Here is a 24,179-nt window from a genome sequence, read left to right on the forward strand (position 1 = left end):
GGCTTGGCTCAGCTATGAATCTGCAGCAAGGCTTATAAAGGACGAGGCGTACAGGAGGGAGGCATCGATCAAAAAATGAAACAAGGCAGTAGCCTACTACTTCCTTCAGTTCGTCTCCTTACCCATCTCATGCCTTGCTGATCCCCATCCCATACTCTGATTCTTCTGATTTCTCACCCCATTTCCTGTTGTATCCGAGTGTACCATCATGTTGTCAACCCAATCATAGGTTGGAACATGACAGATTCCTCCTAATAGGAATCGCCTTCACGCGAAGACTAGCAGGCCGGCACATTAGTGCGGGTTGTTTGCTGCCCGATGTATGTTCACTTTTCCCCGTTTTTTTTCGTTTCATTTTTTTGTTTTTTCTTTGGTTTCATTTTTTCTTTCATTTTTACTTCTTTGTTTTCCACTGTTTTGTTGGTTTTATTTTCTTCATTAAACTTTGGTTTTCTCTTCTTTTTTTGCTTTTCTTTTTGTATCTTTGCCGGTTTTATTGTTTTCTTAACATGTGTCAATTTTTTTCTCTGCACACAAACATTGTTAGAGCAAACGTGATATTTTTGGTACAAATTGGATATCTTTGTAATGGAAATAAAGAATTTTTTAAACTGTGCAACCAGTATTTTACATTGTATTTGGATTTTACAAAATTTCACGGACAATTTTGAAATCACATGAGTATTTTTTTAAATGCAAAGTACCTTTTTAATGGAACAAACATTTTACAGTCACCCAAACATTTTCTATATTGTATATAATATTTCAATAATGTCACAAACACCTATTGAAATGCAGATATATTTCCAAAATTTCATGTATATTTTTAATGGTACGATACATTTTAAAAAATTTAACAGACCATTTTTACATTGTAAGCACATATTTTATAATTTTAGCATACATTTTCAAAAATATGGGTACCTTTTTTATTGCCATGGAAATTTTTCTGATAGTTATCAATATTTTTCTAAAATTATGCTAATAATTTTTTTATACTATATCTGTACATTTGGTTTAAAAAGAAATCGAGTGACATCAACAAGACGAGCCGCGTCTTACTAGGCCGACCACCACTAGTGCCCTGTAGGCGAGGAAGACATGCGCCTCGCAGCAAGCGGCATATAGCCGCGTGTTGACATCAGATTTTGGCACGGCGAAGAACTTAATTAAGATGGCCTCAAATGAAGAAGTATTCAAAGTGAGAAAGTTCCGTATCGTCAAAAGGAAAAACTTTGATATTTGGGTCATAGTCATCCGGTCTCATCTCTAAAGCCGAAGTTGTGTCCGAAGTACTCGGATTTTGTATTCAGAACATTATTCGGCTGATTACGCCACCAAGATGGCCTCGTTTGGGAAAAGTTTCAACTGAAAAGTTCTTCGTCTCGTCGAAACGGACGATTTTGATATAAGAATCGTCCCCATCCGAGAACGTATGCGAAAGTTACAGGCAAAATCGTGCGCTGCAGCAGTGTTTGGCCGGATCATCCGGGCCGGGGCCCGGATCATCCGAGAAATTGAAGCACCAAAAACAACAAAAGATTTAGGATGAAGCCGGATGATTTGGGTCCAGTCCCGGATAATCCGGGTGGAGGCCACACAATCCGGATAGAAGTCCGGACGTCCGGACAACTTTTTCTACTACAGACTTTAGAAAACGGCCCGAAACACCGTCAATATGGCCTCGGATCGAAAAGTGTTCAACATGAAAGTTGTGCGTCTCGTCGAGGCGGTTGATTTTGATATAAAGAACATCCAAATCTAAGGTCGTATGTGGATTCTAAAGTCAAAAAAGTGAGCTGCTATCAGAAAACTGGGCTAGGCCGGATCATCCGGGCCTAGAGCCGGACATCCGGGCCGGAGGTCGTGAGAAGTCCGAGTTTGGTTAGATTTTGATGATTTGGATGGCAAGGCAAGTCCTTTTCTTATACGGGAAGTCCATCTGCCTATTATATAGATAAGAGGTGACGGCCGATTGAATAACAACACACAATCGATCAAATCATCTACCACTTTTTATCTTTTATCTTTTCTCCTTAACCCTAGTTCTTCTTCTTCCTCGTTCTTCGTCTGTTCTTCTTGTTGCAGGGCGGCAAACCTCGAGGCTCTAGGGGCGATCAGGTCGACCTAGGACAGCCCATAGCCACCGCGCGTCCAGACGGGGTCCCTCCCGGGCGCGTCGGGTTTCGGGTCTACAAAAGCGCCCATCGGATTGCTTGCGTACCGCGCTTCCGACGGGTCTCCTTCGACGTGAGCTGCGGTGCATCACCCCCGGCGTTGGAGGTACACGATGACGTGTTCGTGTGCGAACACACTTTTTAGCGACTCCGCTGGGGATCGAAGCTTTGAACGGTCTCCGGCCCGTTCTTGCTACGAAGAGATCGTCATCTAGGGTTTGCAATCTACAAAGGTAACATGAATACCCAATTCACTTATGTAGATGCAAATAATGCATATGTTGTTGCTAGATTGTTTAATGAGCATAATGTATCGGCTAGCCCTAGCTTTATCAATCACACATCTAATTATGTGCAAGAGTCGATGCAACAAAATCTCCATGCTTCTACCTCATATAATTTTAGCAACATGGAACATATGTATACGAACTCCCATGCATTGGCAGCCCCACAAATCCATATGCCGATGAACAACATGATGAGTTCTGTTAATCAAGTTGAAACACTTCACATATGAACTTCTGATAGTATGCAACAAAGTGTTTCACCTTTTTATTCATCGGCAACTAGCTTGCAATATGTTAATCAAAACATGCCGGTGGATATGGGAATTGGCTATGCTACTACTAGTTATCCGGCCAATTACCCTCAATCATCATATGCTACACCTCATGCTACTAATTGTTTGGCACCATATGCAACTATGGGTATTCATAATTCGGCTTCGCACCTTCACGCTAATAGCCGAATAAGTGAAAATTCTATAGGATCACATGTGTCTTCACCTAGTATCGTAGCATACAATGTTTCCCCTGCAAAATTACATAATTTTGGTGACATATCGTTACCAAAAGAGTCTAAAAGTGTCGGGGGGCAATTCTATCCAGATTGCGTCATTAAGAAAAATCTTACGTCTTTTTGGGACGAATGCAATGTTGTTCTACATGAAGTAATAAAAGAGGGAAAGCCTATTAATTCTGCTGCAATTCAAGCTAGATTATGTCAAAAAGAGAAAGCATTGGATGTGGATAGAATTATCAAAAAAGATGGTGATTCAGATAACAAAGTTAATTCGGCTATTGAAAAGACCGAATCAAATATTATGTATGCCGAATCTATTCTAGAAAAACAGGATGACAAGGTGTTGGGGAGCTATTCGAAAGAGAAACTACCTATCGTTCTGTTGGGGAACGTAGTAATTTCAAAATTTTCCTACACACACGCAAGATCATGATGATGCATAGCAAAGAGAGGGGAGAGTGTTGTCCACGTACCCTCGTAGACCGAAAGCGAAAGCGTTAGCACAACGCGGTTGATGTAGTCGTACGTCTTCACGATCCGACCGATCAAGTACCGAACGCACGACACCTCCGAGTTCAGCACACGTTCAGCCCGATGACGTCCCTCTAACTCCGATCCAGCCGAGTGTTGAGGGAGAGTTTCGTCATCACGACGGCGTGGTGACGATGTTGATGTTCTACCGACGCAGGGCTTCGCCTAAGCACCGCTACAGTATTATCGAGGTGGACTATGATGGAGGGGGGCACCGCACACGGCTAAGAGACGATCAACTTGATCAACTTGTGTGTCTAGAGGTGCCCCCCTGCCCCTGTATATAAAGGAGCAAGGGGGGTGCGGCCGGCCAAGGGGAGAGGCGCGCCGGAGGAGTCCTACTCCCATCAGGAGTAGCTTCCCCCCTTTTCCTAGTTGGATTAGGACTTGGGAGGGGGAAGAAGGAAAGAGGGGGGCCGGCCCCCTTTGCCCTAAACCAATTCGGTTTGGGCCTTGGGGGGCGCCCCCCACATTTCCCTTCCTTTTCCACTAAGGCCCATGTAGGCCCATTAAGCCCCCGGGGGGTTCCGGTAACCCCCCGGTACTCCGGTAAAATCCCGATTTCACCCGAAACACTTCCGATATCCAAACATAGGGTTTCAATATATCAATCTTCATGTCTCGACCATTTCGAGACTCCTCGTCATGTCCGTGATCACATCTGGGACTCCGAACAACCTTCGGTACATCAAAACATAAAACTCATAATATAACTGTCATCGTAGCATTAAGCGTGCGGACCCTACGGGTTCGAGAACTATGTAGACATGACCGAGACACGTCTCCGGTCAATAACCAATAGAGGAACCTGGATGCTCATATTGGTCCTACATATTCTACGAAGATCTTTATCGGTCAGACCGCATAACAACATACATTGTTCCCTTTGTCATTGGTATGTTACTTGCCCGAGATTCGATCGTCGGTATCTCAATACCTAGTTCAATCTCGTTACCGACAAGTCTCTTTACTCGTTCCGTAATACATCATCCCGCAACTAACTCATTAGTTGCAATGCTTGCAAGGCTTAAGTGATGTGCATTACCGAGAGGGCCCAGAGATACCTCTCCGACAATCGGAGTGACAAATCCTAATCTTGAAATACGCCAACCCAACAAGTACCTTCGGAGACACCTGTAGAGCACCTTTATAATCACCCAGTTACGTTGTGACGTTTGGTAGCACATAAAGTGTTCCTCCGATAAACGGGAGTTGCATAATCTCATAGTCATAGGAACATGTATAAGTCATGAAGAAAGCAATAGCAACATACTTAAACGATCGGGTGCCAAGCTAACGGAATGGGTCATGTAAATCACATCATTCTCCTAATGATGTGATCCCATTAATCAAATGACAACCCATGTCAATGGCTAGGGAACTTAACCATCTTTGATCAACGAGCTAGTTAAGTAGAGGCATACTAGTAACACTCTGTTTGTCTATGTATTCACACATGTATTATGTTTTCGGTTAATACAATTCTAGCATGAATAATAAACATTTATCATGATATAAGGAAATAAATAATAACTTTATTATCGCCTCTAGGGCATATTTCCTTCAGTCTCCCACTTGCACTAGAGTCAATAATCTAGATTACACAGTAATGATTCTAACACCCATGGAGCCTTGGTGCTGATCATGTTTTGCTCGTGGAAGAGGCTTAGTCAACGGGTCTGCAACATTCAGATCTGTATGTATCTTGCAAATTTCTATGTCTCCCACCTGGACTAGATCCCGGATGGAATTGAAGCGTCTCTTGATGTGCTTGGTTCTCTTGTGAAATCTGGATTCCTTCGCTAAGGCAATTGCTCCAGTATTGTCACAAAAGATTTTCATTGGACCCGATGCACTAGGTATGACACCTAGATCGGATATGAACTCCTTCATCCAGACTCCTTCATTTGCTGCTTCTGAAGCAGCTATGTACTCCGCTTCACATGTAGATCCCGCCACGACGCTTTGTTTAGAACTGCACCATCTGACAGCGCCACCGTTCAATGTAAACACGTATCCGGTTTGTGATTTCGAATCGTCCGGATCAGTGTCAAAGCTTGCATCAACATAACCGTTTACGATGAGCTCTTTGTCACCTCCATAAACGAGAAACATATCCTTAGTCCTTTTCAGGTATTTCAGGATGTTCTTGACCGCTGTCCAGTGATCCACTCCTGGATTACTTTGGTACCTCCCTGCTAGACTTATAGCAAGGCACACATCAGGTCTGGTACACAACATTGCATACATGATAGAGACTATGGCTGAAGCATAGGGAACATCTTTTATTTTCTCTCTATCTTCTGCAGTGGTCGGGCATTGAGTCTTACTCAACTTCACACCTTGTAATACAGGCAAGAACCCTTTCTTTGCTTGATCCATTTTGAACTTCTTCAAAACTTTGTCAAGGTATGTGCTTTGTGAAAGTCCAATTAAGCGTCTTGATCTATCTCTATAGATCTTAATGCCCAATATGTAAGCAGCTTCACCGAGGTCTTTCATTGAAAAACTCTTATTCAAGTATCCCTTTATGCTATCCAGAAATTCTATATCATTTCCAATCAGTAATATGTCATCCACATATAATATCAGAAATGCTACAGAGCTCCCACTCACTTTCTTGTAAATACAGGCTTCTCCAAAAGTCTATATAAAACCAAATGCTTTGATCACACTATCAAAGCGTTTATTCCAACTCCGAGAGGCTTGCACCAGTCCATAAATGGATCACTGGAGCTTGCACACTTTGTTAGCTTCCTTTGGATCGACAAAACCTTCCGGTTGCATCATATACAACTCTTCTTCTAGAAATCCATTCAAGAATGTAGTTTTGACATCCATCTGCCATATTTCATAATCATAAAACGCGGCAATTGTTAACATGATTCGGACAGACTTAAGCAACGCTACGGGTGAGAAGGTCTCATCATAGTCAATCCCTTGAACTTGTCGAAAACCTTTCGCAACAAGTCGAGCTTTATAGACAGTAACATTACCGTCAGTGTCAGTCTTCTTCTTGAAGATCCATTTATTCTCAATTGCTTGCCGATCAACGGGCAGGTCAACCAAAGTCCACACTTTGTTCTCATACATGGATCCCATCTCAGATTTCATGGCCTCAAGCCATTTTTGCGGAATCTGGGCTCACCATTGCTTCTTCATAGTTTGTAGGTTCGTCATGGTCTAGTAACATAACTTCCAGAATAGGATTACCATACCACTCTGGTGCGGATCTTACTCTGTTTGACCTACGAGGTTCAGTAACAACTTGATCTAAAGTTTCATGATCATCATCATTAACTTCCTCACTAATTGGTGTAGGTGTCGCAGAAACCGTTTTCTGTGATGAACTATTTTCCAATAAGGGAGTAGGTACAGTTACCTCATCAAGTTCTACTTTCCTCCCACTCACTTCTTTCGAGAGAAACTCCTTCTCTAGAAAAACTCCGAATTTAGCAACAAAAGTCTTACCTTCGGATCTGTGATAGAAGGTGTACCCAACAGTCTCCTTTGGGTATCTTATGAAGACACATTTCTTCGATTTGGGTTCGAGCTTATCAGGTTGAAGCTTTTTCACATAACCATCGCAGCCCCAAACTTTCAGAAACGACAACTTTGGTTTCTTGCCAAACCACAGTTCATAAGGCATCGTCTCAACGGATTTCGATGGTGCCATATTTAACGTGAATGCGCCCGTCTCTAAAGCATAACCCCAAAACGATAGCGGTAAATATGTAAGAGACATCATAGATCGCACCATATCTAGTAAAGTACGATTACGACGTTCGGACACACCATTACGCTGTGGTGTTCCGGGTGGCGTGAGTTGCGAAACTATTCCGCATTGTTTCAAATGTAGACCAAACTCGTAACTCAAATATTCTCCTCCACGATCAGATCGTAGAAACTTTATTTTCTTATTATGATGATTTTCAACTTCACTTTAAAATTCTTTGAACTTTTCAAATGTTTCAGACTTATGCTTCATTAAGTAGATATACCCATATCTGCTTAAATCATCTGTGAAGCTGAGAAAATAATGATATCCGCCACGAGCCTCAACATTCATCGGACCACATACATTTGTATGTATGATTTCCAACAAATCTGTTGCTCTCTCCATAGTACCAGAGAACGGCGTTTTAGTCATCTTGCCCATGAGGCACGGTTCGCAAGTACCAAGTGATTCATAATCAAGTGGTTCCAAAAGTCCATCAATATGGAGTTTTTTCATGCGCTTTACACCGATATGACCTAAACGGCAGTGCCACAAATAAGTTGCACTATCATTATCAACCTTGCATCTTTTGGCTTCAACATTATGAATATGTGTGTCACTACTATCGATATTCAATAAGAATAGACCACTCTTCACGGGTGCATGACCATAAAAGATATTACTCATATAAATAGAACAACCATTATTCTCTGAGTTAAATGAATAACCGTCTCGCATCAAAAAAGATCCAGATATAATGTTCATGCTTAACGCTGGCACCAAATAACAATTATTTAGGTCTAATACTAATCCCGAAGGTAGATGTAGAGGTAGCGTGCCGACTGCGATCACATCGACTTTGGAACCATTTCCCACGCGCATCATCACCTCGTCCTTAGCCAATCTTCGCTTAATCCATAGCCCCTGTTTCGAGTTGCAAATACTAGCAACAGAACCAGTATCAAATACCCATGTGCTACTGCGAGCATCAGTAAGGTACACATCAATAACATGTATATCACATATATCTTTCTTCACCTTGCCATCCATCTTATCCGCCAAATACTTGGGGCAGTTCCGCTTCCAGTGACCAGTCTGCTTGCAATAGAAGCAGTCAGTTTCAGGCTTAGGTCCAGACTTGGGTTTCTTCTCTTGAGCAGCAACTTGCTTGCTGTTCTTCTTGAAGTTCCCCTTCTTCTTCCCTTTGCCCTTTTTCTTGAAATTAGTGGTCTTGTTGACCATCAACACTTGATGCTCCTTCTTGATTTCTACCTCCATAGCCTTTAGCATTGCGAAGAGATCGGGAATTTTTTTATTCATTCCTTGCATATTATAGTTCATCACGAAGCTCTTGTAGCTTGGTGCCAGTGATTGAAGAACTCTGTCAATGACACTATCAACCGGAAGATTAACTCCCAGCTGAGTCAAGTGATTATGGTACCCAGACATTCTGAGTATATGTTCACTGACAGAATTATTCTCCTCCATCTTGCAGCTATAAAACTTATTGGAGACTTCATATCTCTCAATCTGGGAATTTGCTTGAAATATTAACTTCAACTCCTGGGACATCTCATATGCTCCATGACGTTCAAAACATTGTTAAAGTCCCGGTTCTAAGCCGTAAAGCATAGCACATTGAACTATCAAGTAGTCGTCAGCTTTGCTCTGCTAGATGTTCTTAGCGTCGTCAGTTGCATCAGCAGCAGGCCTGGCACTCAGCAGTGCTTCCAGGACGTAATTCTTCTGTGCAGTAATGAGGATAATCCTCAAGTTACGGACCTAGTCCGTGTAATTGCTACCATCATCTTTCAACTTTGCTTTCTCAAGGAACGCATTAAAATTCAACGGAACAACAACACGGGCCATCTATCTACAATCAACATAGACAAGCAAGATACTATCAGGTACTAAGTTCATGATAAATTTAAGTTCAATTAATCATATTACTTAAGAACTCCCACTTAGATAGACATCCCTCTAATCCTCTAAGTGATCACGTGATCCAAATCAACTAAACCATGTCCGATCATCACGTGAGATGGAGTAGTTTCAATGGTGAACATCACTATGTTGATCATATCTACTATATGATTCACGCTCGACCTTCCGGTCTCCGTGTTCCGAGGCCATATCTGTTATATGCTAGGCTCGTCAAGTTTAACCTGAGTATTCTGCGTGTGCAACTGTTTTGCACCCGTTGTATTTGAACGTAGAGCCTATCACACTCAGGGAGAACACTTATACTTGGATAATTTAGTGAGGGATCATCTTATAATGCTACCATCAATTAAAGCAAGATAAGATGCATAAAAGATAAACATCACATGCAATCAATATAAGTGATATGATATGGCCATCATCATCTTGTGCTTGTGATCTCCATCTCCGAAGCACCGTCATGATCACCATCGTCACCGGCGCGACACCTTGATCTCCATCGTAGCATCGTTGTCGTCTCTCCAATCTTATGCTTCCATGACTGTTGCTACCGCTTAGTGATAAAGTAAAGCATTACAGGGCGATTGTATTGCATACAATAAAGCGACAACCATATGGCTCCTGCCAGTTGCCGATAACTCGGTTACAAAACATGATCATCTCATACAATATAGCATCACGTCTTGACCATATCACATCACAACATGCCCTGCAAAAACAAGTTAGACGTCATCTACTTTGTTGTTGCAAGTTTTACGTGGCTGCTACGGGCTTAGCAAGAACCGTTCTTACCTACGCATCAAAACCACAATGATAGTTTGTCAAGTTGGTGCTGTTTTAACCTTCGCAAGGACCGGGCGTAGCCACACTTGGTTCAACTAAAGTTGGAGAAACTAACACCCGCCAGCCACCTATGTGCAAAGCACGTCGGTAGAACCAGTCTCGCGTAAGCATACGCGTAATGTTGGTCCGGGCCGCTTCATCCAAGAATACCGTCGAACCAAAGTATGACATGCTGGTAAGCAGTATGACTTATATCGCCCACAACTCACTTGTGTTCTACTCATGCATATAACATCAATGCATAAAACCTGGCTCGGATTCCACTGTTGGGGAACGTAGTAATTTCAAAATTTTCCTACGCACACGCAAGATCATGGTGATGCATAGCAACAAGAGGGGAGAGTGTTGTCCACGTACCCTCGTAGACCGAAAGCGGAAGCGTTAGCACAACGCGGTTGATGTAGTCGTACGTCTTCACGATCCGACCGATCAAGTACCGAACGCACGGCACCTCCGAGTTCAGCACACGTTCAGCCCGATGACGTCCCTCTAACTCCAATCCAGCCGAGTGTTGAGGGAGAGTTTCGTCAGCACGACGGCGTGGTGATGATGTTGATGTTCTACCGACGCAGGGCTTCGCCTAAGCACCGCTACAGTATTATCGAGGTGGACTATGGTGGAGGGGGGCACCGCACACGGCTAAGAGACGATCAACTTGATCAACTTGTGTGTCTAGAGGTTCCCGCTGCCCCTGTATACAAAGGAGCAAGGGGGTGCGGTCGGCCAAGGGGAGAGGCGCGCCGGAGGAGTCCTACTCCCATCAGGAGTAGGACTTCCCCCCTTTTCCTAGTTGGATTAGGACTTGGGAGGGGGAAGAAGGAAAGAGGGGGGCCGGCCCCCTTTGCCCTAAACCAATTCGGTTTGGGCCTTGGGGGGGCGCGCCCCACATTTCCCTTCCTTTTCCACTAAGGCCCATGTAGGCCCATTAAGCCCCCGGGGGGTTCCGGTAACCCCCCGGTACTCCGGTAAAATCCCGATTTCACCCGGAACACTTCCGATATCCAAACATAGGCTTCCAATATTTGAATTTTCATGTCTTGACCATTTTGAGACTCTTCGTCATGTCCGTGATCATATCCGGGACTCCGAACAACCTTCGGTACATCAAAACATAAAATTCATAATATAACTATCATCGTAGCGTTAAGTGTGCGGACCCTACGGGTTCGAGAACTATGTAGACATGACCGAGACACGTCTCCGGTCAATAACCAATAGCGGAACCTGGATGCTCATATTGGCTCCTGCATATTCTACGAAGATCTTTATCGGTCAGACCGCATAACAACATACGTTGTTCCCTTTGTCATCGGTATGTTACTTGCCCAAGATTCGATCGTCGGTATCTCAATACCTAGTTCAATCTTGTTACCGACAAGTCTCTTTACTCGTTCCGTAATACATCATCCCGCAACTAACTCATTAGTTTTAATGCTTGCAAGGCTTAAGTGATGTGCATTACCGAGAGGGCCCAGAGATACCTCTCCGACAATCGGAGTGACAAATCCTAATCTCGGAATACGCCAACCCAACAAGTACCTTCGGAGACACCTGTAGAGCACCTTTATAATCACCCAGTTACGTTGTGACGTTTGGTAGCACACAAAGTGTTCCTCCGGTAAACGGGAGTTGCATAATCTCATAGTCATAGGAACATGTATAAGTCATGAAGAAAGCAATAGCAACATACTTAAACGATCGTGTGCTAAGCTAACGGAATGGGTCATGTCAATCACATCATTCTCCTAATGATGTGATCCCGTTAATCAAATGACAACCCATGTCAATGGCTAGGGAACTTAACCATCTTTGATCAACGAGCTAGTTAAGTAGAGGCATACTAGTGACACTCTGTTTGTCTATGTATTCACACATGTATTATGTTTTCGGTTAATACAATTCTAGCATGAATAATAAACATTTATCATGATATAAGGAAATAAATAATAACTTTATTATTGCCTCTAGGGCATATTTCCTTCACGTTCGAGTAACGCAACCATCATGCTCTCCCAACGTGTTTGAAAAGGTATGTCTAGCAAGTGATTTACCTATCTTCCGATTTGGTCGCAACTTTATTGTTGATGCTTCTATAAGAGAAATTCTCATAAGTAATTTTGAAACACCAATGACGAAGGGAAATTTAGTTGTTAGCAATAAAACTGTTATAGAACATATCGGTCAATCTATTGTGCCATTTATAAAGACCGATAGTGACCTATTATTGCAGTCAAAGTTTTCCCCATTGCTTTATCAAAATTTCATATCTAATTGGGTAGCTTTGCTTGTCTCTTACTTGGCTTGCACTTGGTCTCAATTGAGACATGTGTATTCTAACTATTTTCGTTTCAGAAATTTAAAGCCAAGGTCAAATTCTTTTGAGAAATCCGATGCTAATATAATATCTTATCCAAATACATCGGAGATAGGGTGTAAAACACAATACCTAGCCGAATGGGGAGATTCTAAATCTGAACCATTCGTTTGCTTACTTCCAAAGCCGTTCGCACACCAAGATCGGCTAAAAAACAAAACGTATACCTTCGATTCAAACATGTGCGATCAAATCTTTGATTTATTGTTGAAAAATAATTACATTAGAATTCTTGATCACCATGTCAAGACATCTATCCAAGGACGAATTTATTGTAAGTTGCATGATTCGTTCAAGCATAGTATTGAGGATTGCAACATGTTTCGTCAAATAGTTAAATCGGCCATTAATAAAGGACGATTGAAATTTGTTGAGACACCAAGAGATGACGAGTCCATTCCAATTAGTCCCAATGGTAAAAGGTTTTTGCATCGGCTTCTTCAGGCCGATCCATTTAAAGAGAAGGTAAAACTGCGGGTGATGGGATCGAGCTTTCAAGTAAAGAAATTATCAAAGAGCATAATGAACATAATCTTGAGGGCGAGAATTCCATCGGAGTTACAATGGAGACGCAAAGGACTGGGGGCAACAAGAAAATCCAAAGATCGGTGCAAGCACAACCAAAGAAAATAAAGGCCGATGTAAGCACAAAGATAAAAGGCCGAAAGTCACTTTCGCGCAACTATTGGAAAAATATCAGAAGATAAGTGAGGAAAACAGTGCTTATCGTCCAACTAATGCAAAGGCATCAAGATCACCCCATAGGCGCAAATCCAAGGATCGGTATTGGCAAAATTAGAATTCTAATGTGGTATATTCATATCCATATTTTGTGCCGCCAATGCCAATGCCATGGATACCTTCCTATGATCATGTAAATCCATATCCATCGTGGGGCATGTATGATATAAGGGCGCATTCTTCATCTTATTTTAGATCATCTCAAAAACATTATGCAGCTCCAAAAAGATCAACATTTGAACAATCACATGTCAAAGACAATTTCAATCATAAGGGATCGGTCTGGAGCTCAATGAACAAGAATGAGGTGGTCAAGCAAGTCTACCGCGTCAAACGAGATGGTCGTAAGAGTGCCACTTCAGATATGATCTCAGATGAAAAAAAGCCAAGTAAAGTGTAGACATTGGCTACAAAAGGCAATAAGGCAAATCAATCAAGTGCCAAATCTGAAGGGAAGAAGTTGAGAGTGCACAAGGTAAAACAAGAATTGCCATTACTTCAAACAAAATCGTAGCCGGGGTGCCCACTCGGCTTATCATATTGGCAAAATAAGAAGTTGCAAAAGCTTAGTGCACAAGAACTTGAAAAGAGAAACATGGCATGGGTTCCCAAAGGAAGTATTCAAAATAAAAATTATGTGCAAGCTTCCTTTATAAGGAGTGCGGCAAATGTGAAGAAGGAAAAGAGTGAAAACTATGAAGGACCAAGCCGAAGGTTTCAACATCTTCGGTCCACACATTATCCATTTCCTTCAACAATGTCGTTGATGCCTATGCCATGGAATTTCTCATCACATATGATTGGTTACCCTCAATGGGCTTATTTTAAACCATGGATGCAATATAATTTCTTACATCATGAAAGGGTATTACCAAATCATCATATGTTTGATTAACTTTACTTTTGTTGCTAATTCAAATGGCTGATATATACTTATCGTCCTAAGCACATAAAATGGCCGATGGAGTGTTGACATCGTACTTAGAAAAAGCATCATGCAAGTTATTTTTCGGCACACAAGTTTGCCGAAAAACAGGGGGGCATGTGTTGACACCAGATTTTGACACAACGAAGAACTTAGTTAAGATGGCCTCAAATGGAGGGAGCCGGATCCCCTGACGTACGGCCACCTGACGTTGGGCCACTGACGCGTGGGTCCGGGTCCACACGTCAGCGAGTGCGCCGTACGTCAGAGGAGCTGCGTCCCAAATGGAGAAGTGCTCAAAGTGAGAAAGTTCCGTATCGTCAAAAGGAAAAACTTTGATATTTGGGTCATAGTCATCCAATCTCATCTCTAAGGCCGAAGTTGTGTTCGAAGTACTCAGATTTTGTATTCAGAACACTATTCGGCTGATTACACCCCCAAGATGGCCTCGTTTGGGAAAAGTTTCAACTGCAAAGTTCTTCATCTCGTCGAAATGGACGATTTTGATATAAGAATCGTTCACATCCGAGGTCGTATGCGAAAGTTACAGGCAAAATCATACGTTGTAGCAGTGTTTGGCCGGATCATCCGGGTCGGGGCCTGGATCATCCGGGAAATTGAAGCACCGAAAACAACAAAAGGTTTATGATGAAGCCGGATGATCTGGGTCCAGTCCCGGATGATCCGGGTGGAGGCCCCGGATGATCCGGGTGGAGGCCGGACAATCCGGATAGAAGTCCGGACGTCCGGACAACTTTTTCTACTACATACTTTAGAAAACGGCTCGAAACACCATCAAGATGGCCTCGGATCGAAAAGTGTTCAACATGAAAGTTGTGCGTCTCGTCGAGGCGATTGATTTTGATATAAAGAACGTCCAAATCCGAGGTCGTACGTGGATTCTAGAGTCAAAACAGTGAGCTGCTATTAGAAAACTGGGCTAGGCCGAATCATCCGGGCCGGAGGTCGTGAGAAGTCCGAATTTGATTAGATTTTGATGATTTGGACGGCAAGGCAAGTCCTTTTTTTATACGGGAAGTCCATCCGCCTATTATATAGATAAGAGGTGATGGCCGATTGAATAACAACACACAATCGATCAAATCATCTACCACTTTTTATCTTTTATCTTTTCTCCTTGACCCTACTTCTTCTTCTTCCTCGTTCTTCGTCTGTTCTTCTTGTTGCAGGGCGGCGAACCTCGAGGCCCTAGGGGCGATCAAGTCGACCTAGGGCAGCCCATAGCCACCGCGCGTCCAGACGGGGTCCCTCCCGGGCGCGTGGGGTTTCGGGTCTACAAAAGCGCTCGCCGGATTGCTTGCGTACCGCGCTTTCGGCGGGTCTTCTTCGACGTGAGCTACGGTGCATCACCCCGTCATTGAAGCTACACGGTGAGTGTTTGTGTGCGAACACCACGCCCTACTGCATTGCAGCATTTTAAGGTAATGCGGTTGAATTTTTATTTGGTCCTAAGTCAGAAAGCCTCAAAAACATGTCTTTTGTTCGTCGGCCCGGGCTTTGCCCTCTCTAATCTCTCCGGGCCCAATCTTCTCTCATCTTATGTTCTCCAAACTCAGATGTTTCTCTGACTGGTTTGTTCTTTTCTTTTTTGAGAGAAATTTGTTCTTTTGTTGGGTTCAAGGATTCACGCGCACGTAGAAGTTTATGTAGATGCTGTGAAAAAGGTGAGAAATCTTTGAATATGTCTATAAGAAAAGGGGGTTACTCGAGGAACATTTCAGTTGCATCCTCCAGGGTCTGAAATTTCACGACATATAGGGGCAGGGCAGGACCAAACAATTCCTCCTCCACGGTAGTGCAGAGGGTGAGCTTTCCACAATTGTTGGTTGAATGAAGCACTTCCATCCTCCCAAAACGAGTTTACTCCTAATGATCCCATAGTTGACTGATGAATAATAATCCCAAAATCATGTTGTAGCCAAAAGCTCAATCGTGGCTGACAAGACTGCACCTGGTGAGATTCTTCCAGCCTCATGGAAAGGAAAGGGAGCTTTCTGCAGCGGCTAGTTTATGCTTCACTCAACGCAAGAAATGCATGTAATAAATTCTTAATAATTCAATTAATAGCTTACGAAACAAATAATTTCCTTCTGTAAATAGACGATACGCAAATCTTCTTCAGTTCTAAAAACAGAAAGAGCAGAAGCTGAGTCGTCGTGCATTCGTACTCGTTCTGTTCAGAAAACAGCATTGCAATATCGCCAAAAAGAAAAGTAGGCAAGTAGGGGAGGATCGTGTTGGTGCCCCGCGGCCAAACGTTCGGGGAAGAGCCAACCATGGCGCACCGACCAGGTCGCTGCCGCAACAAAACCGACGCGGAAACGAGTGGAAAAGTCCCGGTTTTTCGCCGTCACGGCGAGGGCGAGGCCCCGCCTTTAACCCCGGGCGCGCCGTTTGTTAAAACCCGCGTCTTTGACTCGCTCCGGCCCCCGTCCCGTGCCATCCGGCTCCCTTGAGTCCAAACCCAGCAACCGGACCGGCGAATCTCGGCAGGCACCACCGCCCAGCAAGCAGCCGCCGTCGAGACTGGCGATGACTGCCGGCGGCGCGAGCGCGGGCGCGGTCCGGCGGGCGGTCGACAGGGCGTGCGCGGCCGCCAGGGGGGCGCGGCGCGCGCTAGCGCGGTTCGCGCCGCGGCCGTCGGCGTTCGGCGCGGCGGCCGACGCGGAGGCCGCGGCGGTGCGCGGGGTCCGCAACGCGCGCACGTTCCGGTACCACTACGCCGCGCTGCAGTGGGCGCTCCTCCTGGCGTCGCTGGCCGCGGCGGGGCACCGGGCGTCGGTGCTCTTCCTCATGGCCGCCTCCAAGGTCCTCCTCGTCTGCCTCGGCCTCCTCGCGCCGTTCCCGCGCTTGGCGCTGCTCCGCCGGCTCGTCGCCGCGGCGTTCGTCGCGCTCGTGCTCGCCGACCTCGCCGCGGCCGGCGCGGTCGCCAACCTCATGGCCGCGCTGGCGGTGGGCGTCCCGGTCATCGTGCTCCACGCCTCGTTCCGCGTCCGCGACGACCTCGAGGGGCCTTCCACGGAGAACGGCGAGGAGGAGGAGGCGGACGAGGAGGCGGCGGTCGTGGAGAAGAGGGAGGACGGCGATACGGAGGCAGGCCCCACGCGGCGGTCCACGGCGGTCGCGCCACGATCGCCAAAGTGACGGACGGTGCGAGCTAGGCGGCTGGCTGATCGATCAGACGATTCAGAGTCTTGGTCAAAACTGTCTCACTCTCACGATCTTGACTGCTTCTTGATATAGATCAATCATACTACTGGTACTCGTATTTTTGGCTGAAGTTTCGAATCGAATCGGCTGATACTCCTATAACAACTGGACGATGAATGAGGATTACGTAGACCCGATGTGGATGCATCTATTTCCTTAGTATATCTGCTGGACTAATCTTTGATCATATATACACTTAGCAGAAAGGAATGAAATACATAATCAAAATTGGCACTCGGATTTACTGTGACATACATTTTGTCAGTGCATCGATCTGAACACTGAATGCGAGCTTGCATTCATCTTGACCGCAGCGACGGGTGAACGGCTCTGTTCGCACCGCCAGTCCTGCAATGTACTAGTGTAAACAACTAATATCTCTCTAATTATCTAATCTAGCATAGGGATCCCCGAGAAGTTTTCTACCGTTTCCACCACATGGCGCATTTGTGTTGCTGCGATTCTGATTGTGTGCTTGTTTGCATTTGCTTGTTTGAAACACAAGTTTCTGAATTTAGGCCTTTTTTTTTGGTATGCGATGCAAATATAAGAGCATCTTCAATAGGTGATGTAAAATAACAGCACAAAAACTGCTTGATGTGAATTATACATCACCAAAACCGTTATTTTTACATCACGGAAAGTGTCCAACTCCAACGGGTGATGTATTTTAGGGCACGAGGTCCCCAGTAGATGATGTATTTTAGTCACTCAAACTTCTTCTTCTTCGTTGATCTCGATATCGGCGGCTCCTCTTCCACGACCGGCGGAGGTGGCGGCCGCGGCGGGAGGCGGCGACACGTAGCCTTTGTGGCGCGGCCACCTCGTCGCTACGGCACGACGACCTTCTTCTTGGCTTGCGCGGCTGTGGTGGATGGCCATGTAGGCGCAAATCCACCTCCTCTTCCACGACCGGCGGAAGCGGAGGGAGAGGGGATGGGAGGGGGGGGGGGGGGGGGGGGGGGAGGGTCACGCCTACGGCGGGAAATGGGGCCAGGGACATGCACGATAGCGACGAAGATGGTGGGCGGCGTCGACATGGCGACGGAACACCGGCTGGCGGCCGACCGCAGGCGACGTGTGTGCATGGTGAAGGACCTGAAAGTTAATAGATTGGCGATTACACGCGCGCGGGGTTGCATGCATTTTACATCATGGCCCCAAGTGATGTATATTTACATCATGAAAGGCAAAATATACATCGTCAAATTTTACATTGCGGGCAGTTGTTGGAGACCTTTTTTTGCCCCCAAGTGATGTAAAAAGCGGTTACAAGTTATTTTACATCACCTATTGGAGATGCTCTAATAGTACAAATATATATATATATATATATATATATATATATATATATATATATATATATATATATTATACCACATATATCAGCCGATATAGAACCACACACTAATCTCTATTTGACCAGATATCTATACAAAATCTAAGACAATAATTTTGGGACAGAGGGAGTAATAATTATACTATTTTTTTGCAAATTAATAATTATATATATTGATTATTGATTTATCATGTTCCATGCAACCATGCTTAGAAAAAGAATAAGCTACAAGTTAACATGCTAATGTTATCCCATACAAATGTCCCGCAGCAATGCACATGGTATTATCTAGTTATATAAATCAAGAACAGTATTTTCTAAAATAACACATATAATGCAATTTTTATCTTATAGTAAAGACTTTGTACCTATTTATGAATTATCTAGTAAATAAAAATGGAACCATACATTTGTTATGCTCAAGCATTGACACCATACTATTTTCAATAATAAAATTATACATGTTGTAAACAAGAATGGTAAAAAAATCAGATATATTTATCTGACAACTACGTATGCTTTAATATATCACCCGGTATCTTACAACCCATGTGTCAAAGCCATTCAAACATTAGTTCCAAATATTTTTAAGTTACTACTCAAAGTTGACCGGAGAATAATTGTTGTTAATTTTGTAGCATATGTTTCAGAGATTTAGCGCAAATTGTTTCAGGGGATAGCCGAAATTATTTCCCTGAGTGGAAGTTTTTCTTTCATTTTTTTTGAGGGGTAGTATTTCTTTCATTTAGGGCTTTGATAGAGAGCTGGTCCTATTCAGCCCACAAAGCCTTTGTTTCTTTCTCGTTCGCGGCAGCAGCACTGAATAAGGCCCAGGCCCGTAGCACGGTACGACACCACCGAGAGACACGTGCGCGGTGGTCGGGCCGGCCGCTATATATTCGCCCGAGCCCCTCGCTAGGGTTTCCTCTCATCCTCCCTCGCCGTCAAAACCCAATCAGAAATCTCAAGCTCAGCACAGCAACAATGGCCGAGCAGACCTTCATCATGATCAAGCCTGACGGCGTCCAGAGGGGCCTCGTAAGCGCCTTCTCCTCTTCTCTTCCCTCCCGTCGGCTCGTTTGCTCCGCTGCTAGCTCGTGCTGACACCACCGTGCTCCTGTTTTTGTTTCTACTTTGATCAGATCGGCGAGGTCATCAGCCGCTTCGAGAAGAAGGGCTTCTACCTCAAAGGTAACCAGTACAGCTCTCACGTTCGTGCTTGAATTACGGTTTTGGTGAAGATCTGCTTGCTGATCTGCGAGCTGGCTATGCAGGTCTGAAGCTCCAGAACGTGGAGAAGTCGTTCGCCGAGCAGCACTACTCTGATCTGTCCTCCAAGCCCTTCTTCGCTGGGCTCGTGGAGTACATCGTCTCCGGCCCGGTCGTCGCTATGGTCTGGGAGGGCAAGAGCGTCGTCGCCACTGGACGCAAGATCATTGGCGCCACCAACCCCCTGGCCTCTGAGCCCGGCACCATCCGTGGTGACTTTGCCGTCGACATCGGCAGGTGAGATGTTAGACAAAGTAGTTATTGAGTTGAATAGTGTATAGATTTATCCTGATTGTCTGTTACTGTGCGTTTAATATCCAATTCAAAAATCCGCATACTTGAAGATAGTATATGCTCATTCAGTTAATTATATGCTATGTACTGTAGTAGATAGCATTGTGTTGCAGACTACTTATTTGGTGCAGTCGAATCAAATATTTGATGTCGTTTAGCCTGTTTAGGCTTAGGAAACTGAGCCTAAATCGTCTGAAAGGGGAAATACCTTGTGCTTTTTACATGAATTGTTCAGTTCATAAAATCTTGTTTGCGTTATTCGCTGATTTATTCAGAGACTATAGTCGTTTCATTGTAGGACAGAACTTATGGCTCATGTTTGTTGTATGTGTGCACTTTAGTCATTCATGTATGATTTGGAGTAGAGGATTGGCTTGTGATGATTCAGGTCTGAAAGGATCTTAGCGGATTTCGGTGAGGCAGATTCGTCTGTCATTGATCGATTCATGTTGTTACACACACTGAAGCCTTTCCGTCTCTTTCATTGATTTTGTCTTGGTTTTTATTCTCATTTTTTCTGCGATGCGATGATGATTCATATAGGTTTTTGGCAGTAGTGGCATCTGTCACTGTGAGCCTTCAAACCAAAAACGACTTCTCTTTCCACTGAGCATTGCTTTGTTGCACTTGGTCCTCCCAGTTACATAATCTGAGATGTTTTTTGCTTTTGGTTCTTTAAGGGATTTCTGCAATGCTTTCTGTTCTCTTTCTCTTAACTAGATTATATTGTCAATATTTTGTTGATTTTGCTTGGGCCCGATGCCACGTCTCCATTAGCCACAAGCCTTGACCGGAGATGCTACATTGTGCCGAGAGAGAGTTCTTGGACTGTTCACATTTGATAGGAACCTGTGGCTGTGATTCAGTCGGTACACAGAGCCGTTTTTTGTGATTACACTTCTTGACTGCATAACCATAACATAATATTTTTTGTAGTTGTTTTGAAATTTCGGGAACTCAAATGGCGATGATGATAAAGCTAAAGGCTTGTTTCTCAAAACATTCGCAGTTGCCGCCTAAGAGCTTTCGCCCTGCCAGGCTTGAGAGCTAATGCTGCTAATTCCTTCCTTGGATGTCTGAGCCATGTTGATTTTCCTAGTTTTTAATCTCCTTTTTTGATATCAGAAAAATAATACAATGTTTTGAGAGCAGCGCAGTGCACTCGAACATTGTGCCGATAGAGTTCTTGGACTATTCACATTTGATAGGAACCTGTGGCTGTGATTCAGTCGGTACACAGAGCCGTTGATTACACTTCTTGACTGCATAACCATAACATAATATTTGTTGTAGTTGTTTTGAAATTTGGGGAACTCAAATGGCGATGATGATAAAGCTAAGGCTTGTTTCTCAAAACATTCGCAGTTGCCGCCTAAGAGCTTTGCCAGGCTTGAGAGCTAATGCTGCTAATTCCTTCTTGGATGTCTGAGCCATGTTGATTTTCCTAGTTTTTAATCTCCTTTTTTGACATCAGAAAAATAATGCTCCCTCTGGACCTAAATATTTTTCTTTTTAGAGATTTCAAATGGACTACCATATACGGATGTATAGACATATTTTAGAGTATAGATTCACTCATTTTGCTTAGAAAGACAAATATTTAGGAACGGAGGGAGTACAATGTTTTGAGAGCAGCGCAGTGCACTTGAACCTGCTGCGTATTGACGGCCTGTTTAACACACTAGTGTCTCCCTTCGTATCACTATATTTTGCTATCTGGTTGCATTCTAAAACTTTTATCTGCATCATCCAGGAACGTCATCCATGGAAGCGACTCAGTTGAGAGTGCCAGGAAGGAGATCGCCCTGTGGTTCCCTGAGGGCATTGCAGAGTGGAGGAGCAGCCAGCACAACTGGATCTATGAGGCATAAGATGTGTCATGAGTGGTTTGAGTGCAGGTTTCATTAAGCATCTACCAAACTAGTCTTTGGTTGTTTACAGTTTTGAGATTTGTATCTTGGGAACCTTGTTTGTGTGAACTGAAGTTATCTCCTTGTGCTTGAGCATGCAAGCGTTATCTGCTGCTCTATATTTGATATATGGTATTGAGTTGCATTTCATGTTTTTGCTGTGCTTTGATTATTTCTTTGCCCTACTTTTTTGTGGGTTAGTAGCAGAATTGTACTCATGATCTTCCCAGCAAATTGTAGTGCTTAATTTTGTTGATGCACGCTCGATACTATAGAATTGTTTAACATCGTTAACAGCATTGGTATTGTAGCCTTATGTTTTTACAAAATAAGGCAATATGCAAAGACGACTCTGGGGAACCCCTTTTTTTCCACGCAAAAAGCTTATCTTGTCTTCCTAACCAGGAAGTTTTAAGGATGTTTATACCTTCACTCGTGGCATCATCGAACTCCCTGAAGCGGTAATAAATTTAAGCAGTAAGATAGGTGCACCAAATTATGGTTTGAGTGAAATTTGCAAGTTCATTTTTACATCACCAAAAATCTTTACTCTACTCTAAAACATGATTTGTGGAGGTGTGGTCTTTCTCTTAGACTACTCGTTCGTATTTGGTTTGGTATTTCCGCATATGATTTCGAAAGTGATGATATTACTGAAGAATGGTCTTTATCCGAACATTTTTGCTTCTCACTTTGGGCAATTAGAATATTTTTATGCACGTCCGGACTACATACGGAGCAAAATAAGTGAATCTACACTTATAACGAATGTGATTTCATTGTGAAAATTTACATGCATAAGAAAAAATAATCATTTTTTGTCAAAAGAACTAAACCTTTTTGTTTGAAATTACTGTTCATTTGGTGATACATCTTATGATTCAATTTTTTTGTCAAATGCCCCTTAGGACGGGATGACCCGGCCAGTGACCGACACCCCTTCATATACAGCGATTCGGTACCCACCTCATTTGCACCTGACCAGAAAACAATTCACAAAAAAATTTAAAAAATTTCCCCATTGTAGACAATTTATTGCATGATGTTCGCTTCAAATTTTAGCTCATTTGGACATCTAAGTAGATCTTAAAAAACAAATTAGGTCAAAATAGTACATGAACAGTAAACTGACCCTGATTTTTTTTACCGAGAGTTGCTCAGTTGTCTAAATGATCTGGGACGGACCTCACACGTCAAATTGTCTATCGTTGGACAGAAATTGGAATTTTTTGAATTTTTATTCAACACGGGTGCAGATGAGCCCGGGTTCAGAAAAGGATTTTCGATCCTCTCATGCACATCTTTCACTTTACCACATATGCTACCTCATCAAAAGTCCACTCAACATGCATGAAAAAAAGTTTTCCATTATGTTATGCCACTTATATTCAAAATATTTTTTGACTATACAAATAATCAAATACAATATATACTATTATTTATAGCTTAGGTCATATATTATTGATTCAACTATGGAAGGTTCATACAATCAAATGATCAAAATATATTACAATCGATTCCTACAGCAACGCGTGGGTATTCTCTAGTTTCACCAAATCCATCGCCCTCCTCGCGACTGTCCTTCATTTCCCACCTTTGAGGCGGCGGCGTCCTCCACCATTGCTCCATCATCCGCGTCGCCCCTACCTATCACCCTAGATGTCGTTGTCGGGTACCCTTTCCTCTTCTGCCGCCACGGATGTCCACAAATGTTGCCTCAACATCGTTCGTGGGACCTAGTTGCAAGGGGGAGAACATCGTCCAGAGGGAGCGGCGAAGGAAGCAACACGAGTGAGAAGTGGCGGACCAAGGAGATCTAGGGTTTTCCCCGGAGTTGCCCATGTTGTAAGACAAGGGTATAATCCCGGCATGATCAGAAGAACCCGTTAAGATCCGCCCAGTTGCCGACGTGTCGCACCCGCCACCACACCGACCGCAACCCAGTGAACAAGGCCCACGCCTGGGCCCAGATCCGGCCGCGCCATCGCCGACCGATCCGGCTGCGCCATCGCCGTCGCTAACGACCGTGGCACACCAGACCACGTAGCCGCTTGCCATGGAGAAGCAGAAGCGTCGGAGCACCGC

General features: G+C 43.9%; 2 protein-coding genes, 4 non-coding genes and 1 pseudogene across 6 annotated transcripts; all 7 read left to right on the forward strand.

The window, feature by feature from the left end:
• The first annotated feature begins 16,310 nt into the window (after positions 1-16,310).
• LOC123052259 (uncharacterized) lies at positions 16,311-17,518 on the forward strand. The gene has a single exon (XM_044475387.1). The coding sequence runs from the start codon at positions 16,605-16,607 to the stop codon at positions 17,214-17,216; it is 612 nt and encodes a 203-aa protein (XP_044331322.1). The 5' UTR covers positions 16,311-16,604; the 3' UTR covers positions 17,217-17,518.
• A 1,942-nt stretch (positions 17,519-19,460) lies between these two features.
• Positions 19,461-22,244, forward strand: LOC123052269 (nucleoside diphosphate kinase 1). The gene is made up of 4 exons (XM_044475397.1): positions 19,461-19,659; positions 19,764-19,812; positions 19,896-20,127; positions 21,938-22,244. The coding sequence occupies exons 1-4, from the start codon at positions 19,606-19,608 to the stop codon at positions 22,053-22,055; spliced, it is 453 nt and encodes a 150-aa protein (XP_044331332.1). The 5' UTR covers positions 19,461-19,605; the 3' UTR covers positions 22,056-22,244.
• LOC123072871 (small nucleolar RNA R11/Z151) lies at positions 20,555-20,654 on the forward strand. Its single transcript, XR_006435459.1, has one exon. It is a non-coding gene; the product is annotated as a small nucleolar RNA R11/Z151 (small nucleolar RNA).
• On the forward strand, positions 20,706-20,799 carry LOC123072882 (small nucleolar RNA Z152/R70/R12). Its single transcript, XR_006435462.1, has one exon. It is a non-coding gene; the product is annotated as a small nucleolar RNA Z152/R70/R12 (small nucleolar RNA).
• Positions 20,938-21,084, forward strand: LOC123073579 (small nucleolar RNA snoR2/U65). Its single transcript, XR_006435695.1, has one exon. It is a non-coding gene; the product is annotated as a small nucleolar RNA snoR2/U65 (small nucleolar RNA).
• Positions 21,147-21,268, forward strand: LOC123072116 (small nucleolar RNA SNORD14). The gene has a single exon (XR_006434838.1). It is a non-coding gene; the product is annotated as a small nucleolar RNA SNORD14 (small nucleolar RNA).
• On the forward strand, positions 21,504-21,617 carry LOC123072159 (uncharacterized; annotated as a pseudogene).
• Positions 22,245-24,179: the final 1,935 nt, after the last annotated feature.

This window comes from Triticum aestivum, chromosome 1A, assembly GCF_018294505.1.
Source record: "Triticum aestivum cultivar Chinese Spring chromosome 1A, IWGSC CS RefSeq v2.1, whole genome shotgun sequence".
Taxonomy (NCBI): domain Eukaryota; kingdom Viridiplantae; phylum Streptophyta; class Magnoliopsida; order Poales; family Poaceae; genus Triticum; species Triticum aestivum.

What these genes read in the sequence shown, in the direction of transcription:
- LOC123052259 (XM_044475387.1), top strand. Translation starts at nt 16,605, where the DNA reads ATGACTGCCGGCGGCGCGAGCGCGGGCGCGGTCCGGCGGGCGGTCGAC.
- LOC123052269 (XM_044475397.1), top strand. Translation starts at nt 19,606, where the DNA reads ATGGCCGAGCAGACCTTCATCATGATCAAGCCTGACGGCGTCCAGAGG. An exon ending in ACGGCGTCCAGAGGGGCCTC is followed by an intron (nt 19,660 to 19,763) that starts GTAAGCGCCTTC and finishes TACTTTGATCAG; the next exon opens with ATCGGCGAGGTCATCAGCCG. An exon ending in GAAGGGCTTCTACCTCAAAG is followed by an intron (nt 19,813 to 19,895) that starts GTAACCAGTACA and finishes CTGGCTATGCAG; the next exon opens with GTCTGAAGCTCCAGAACGTG.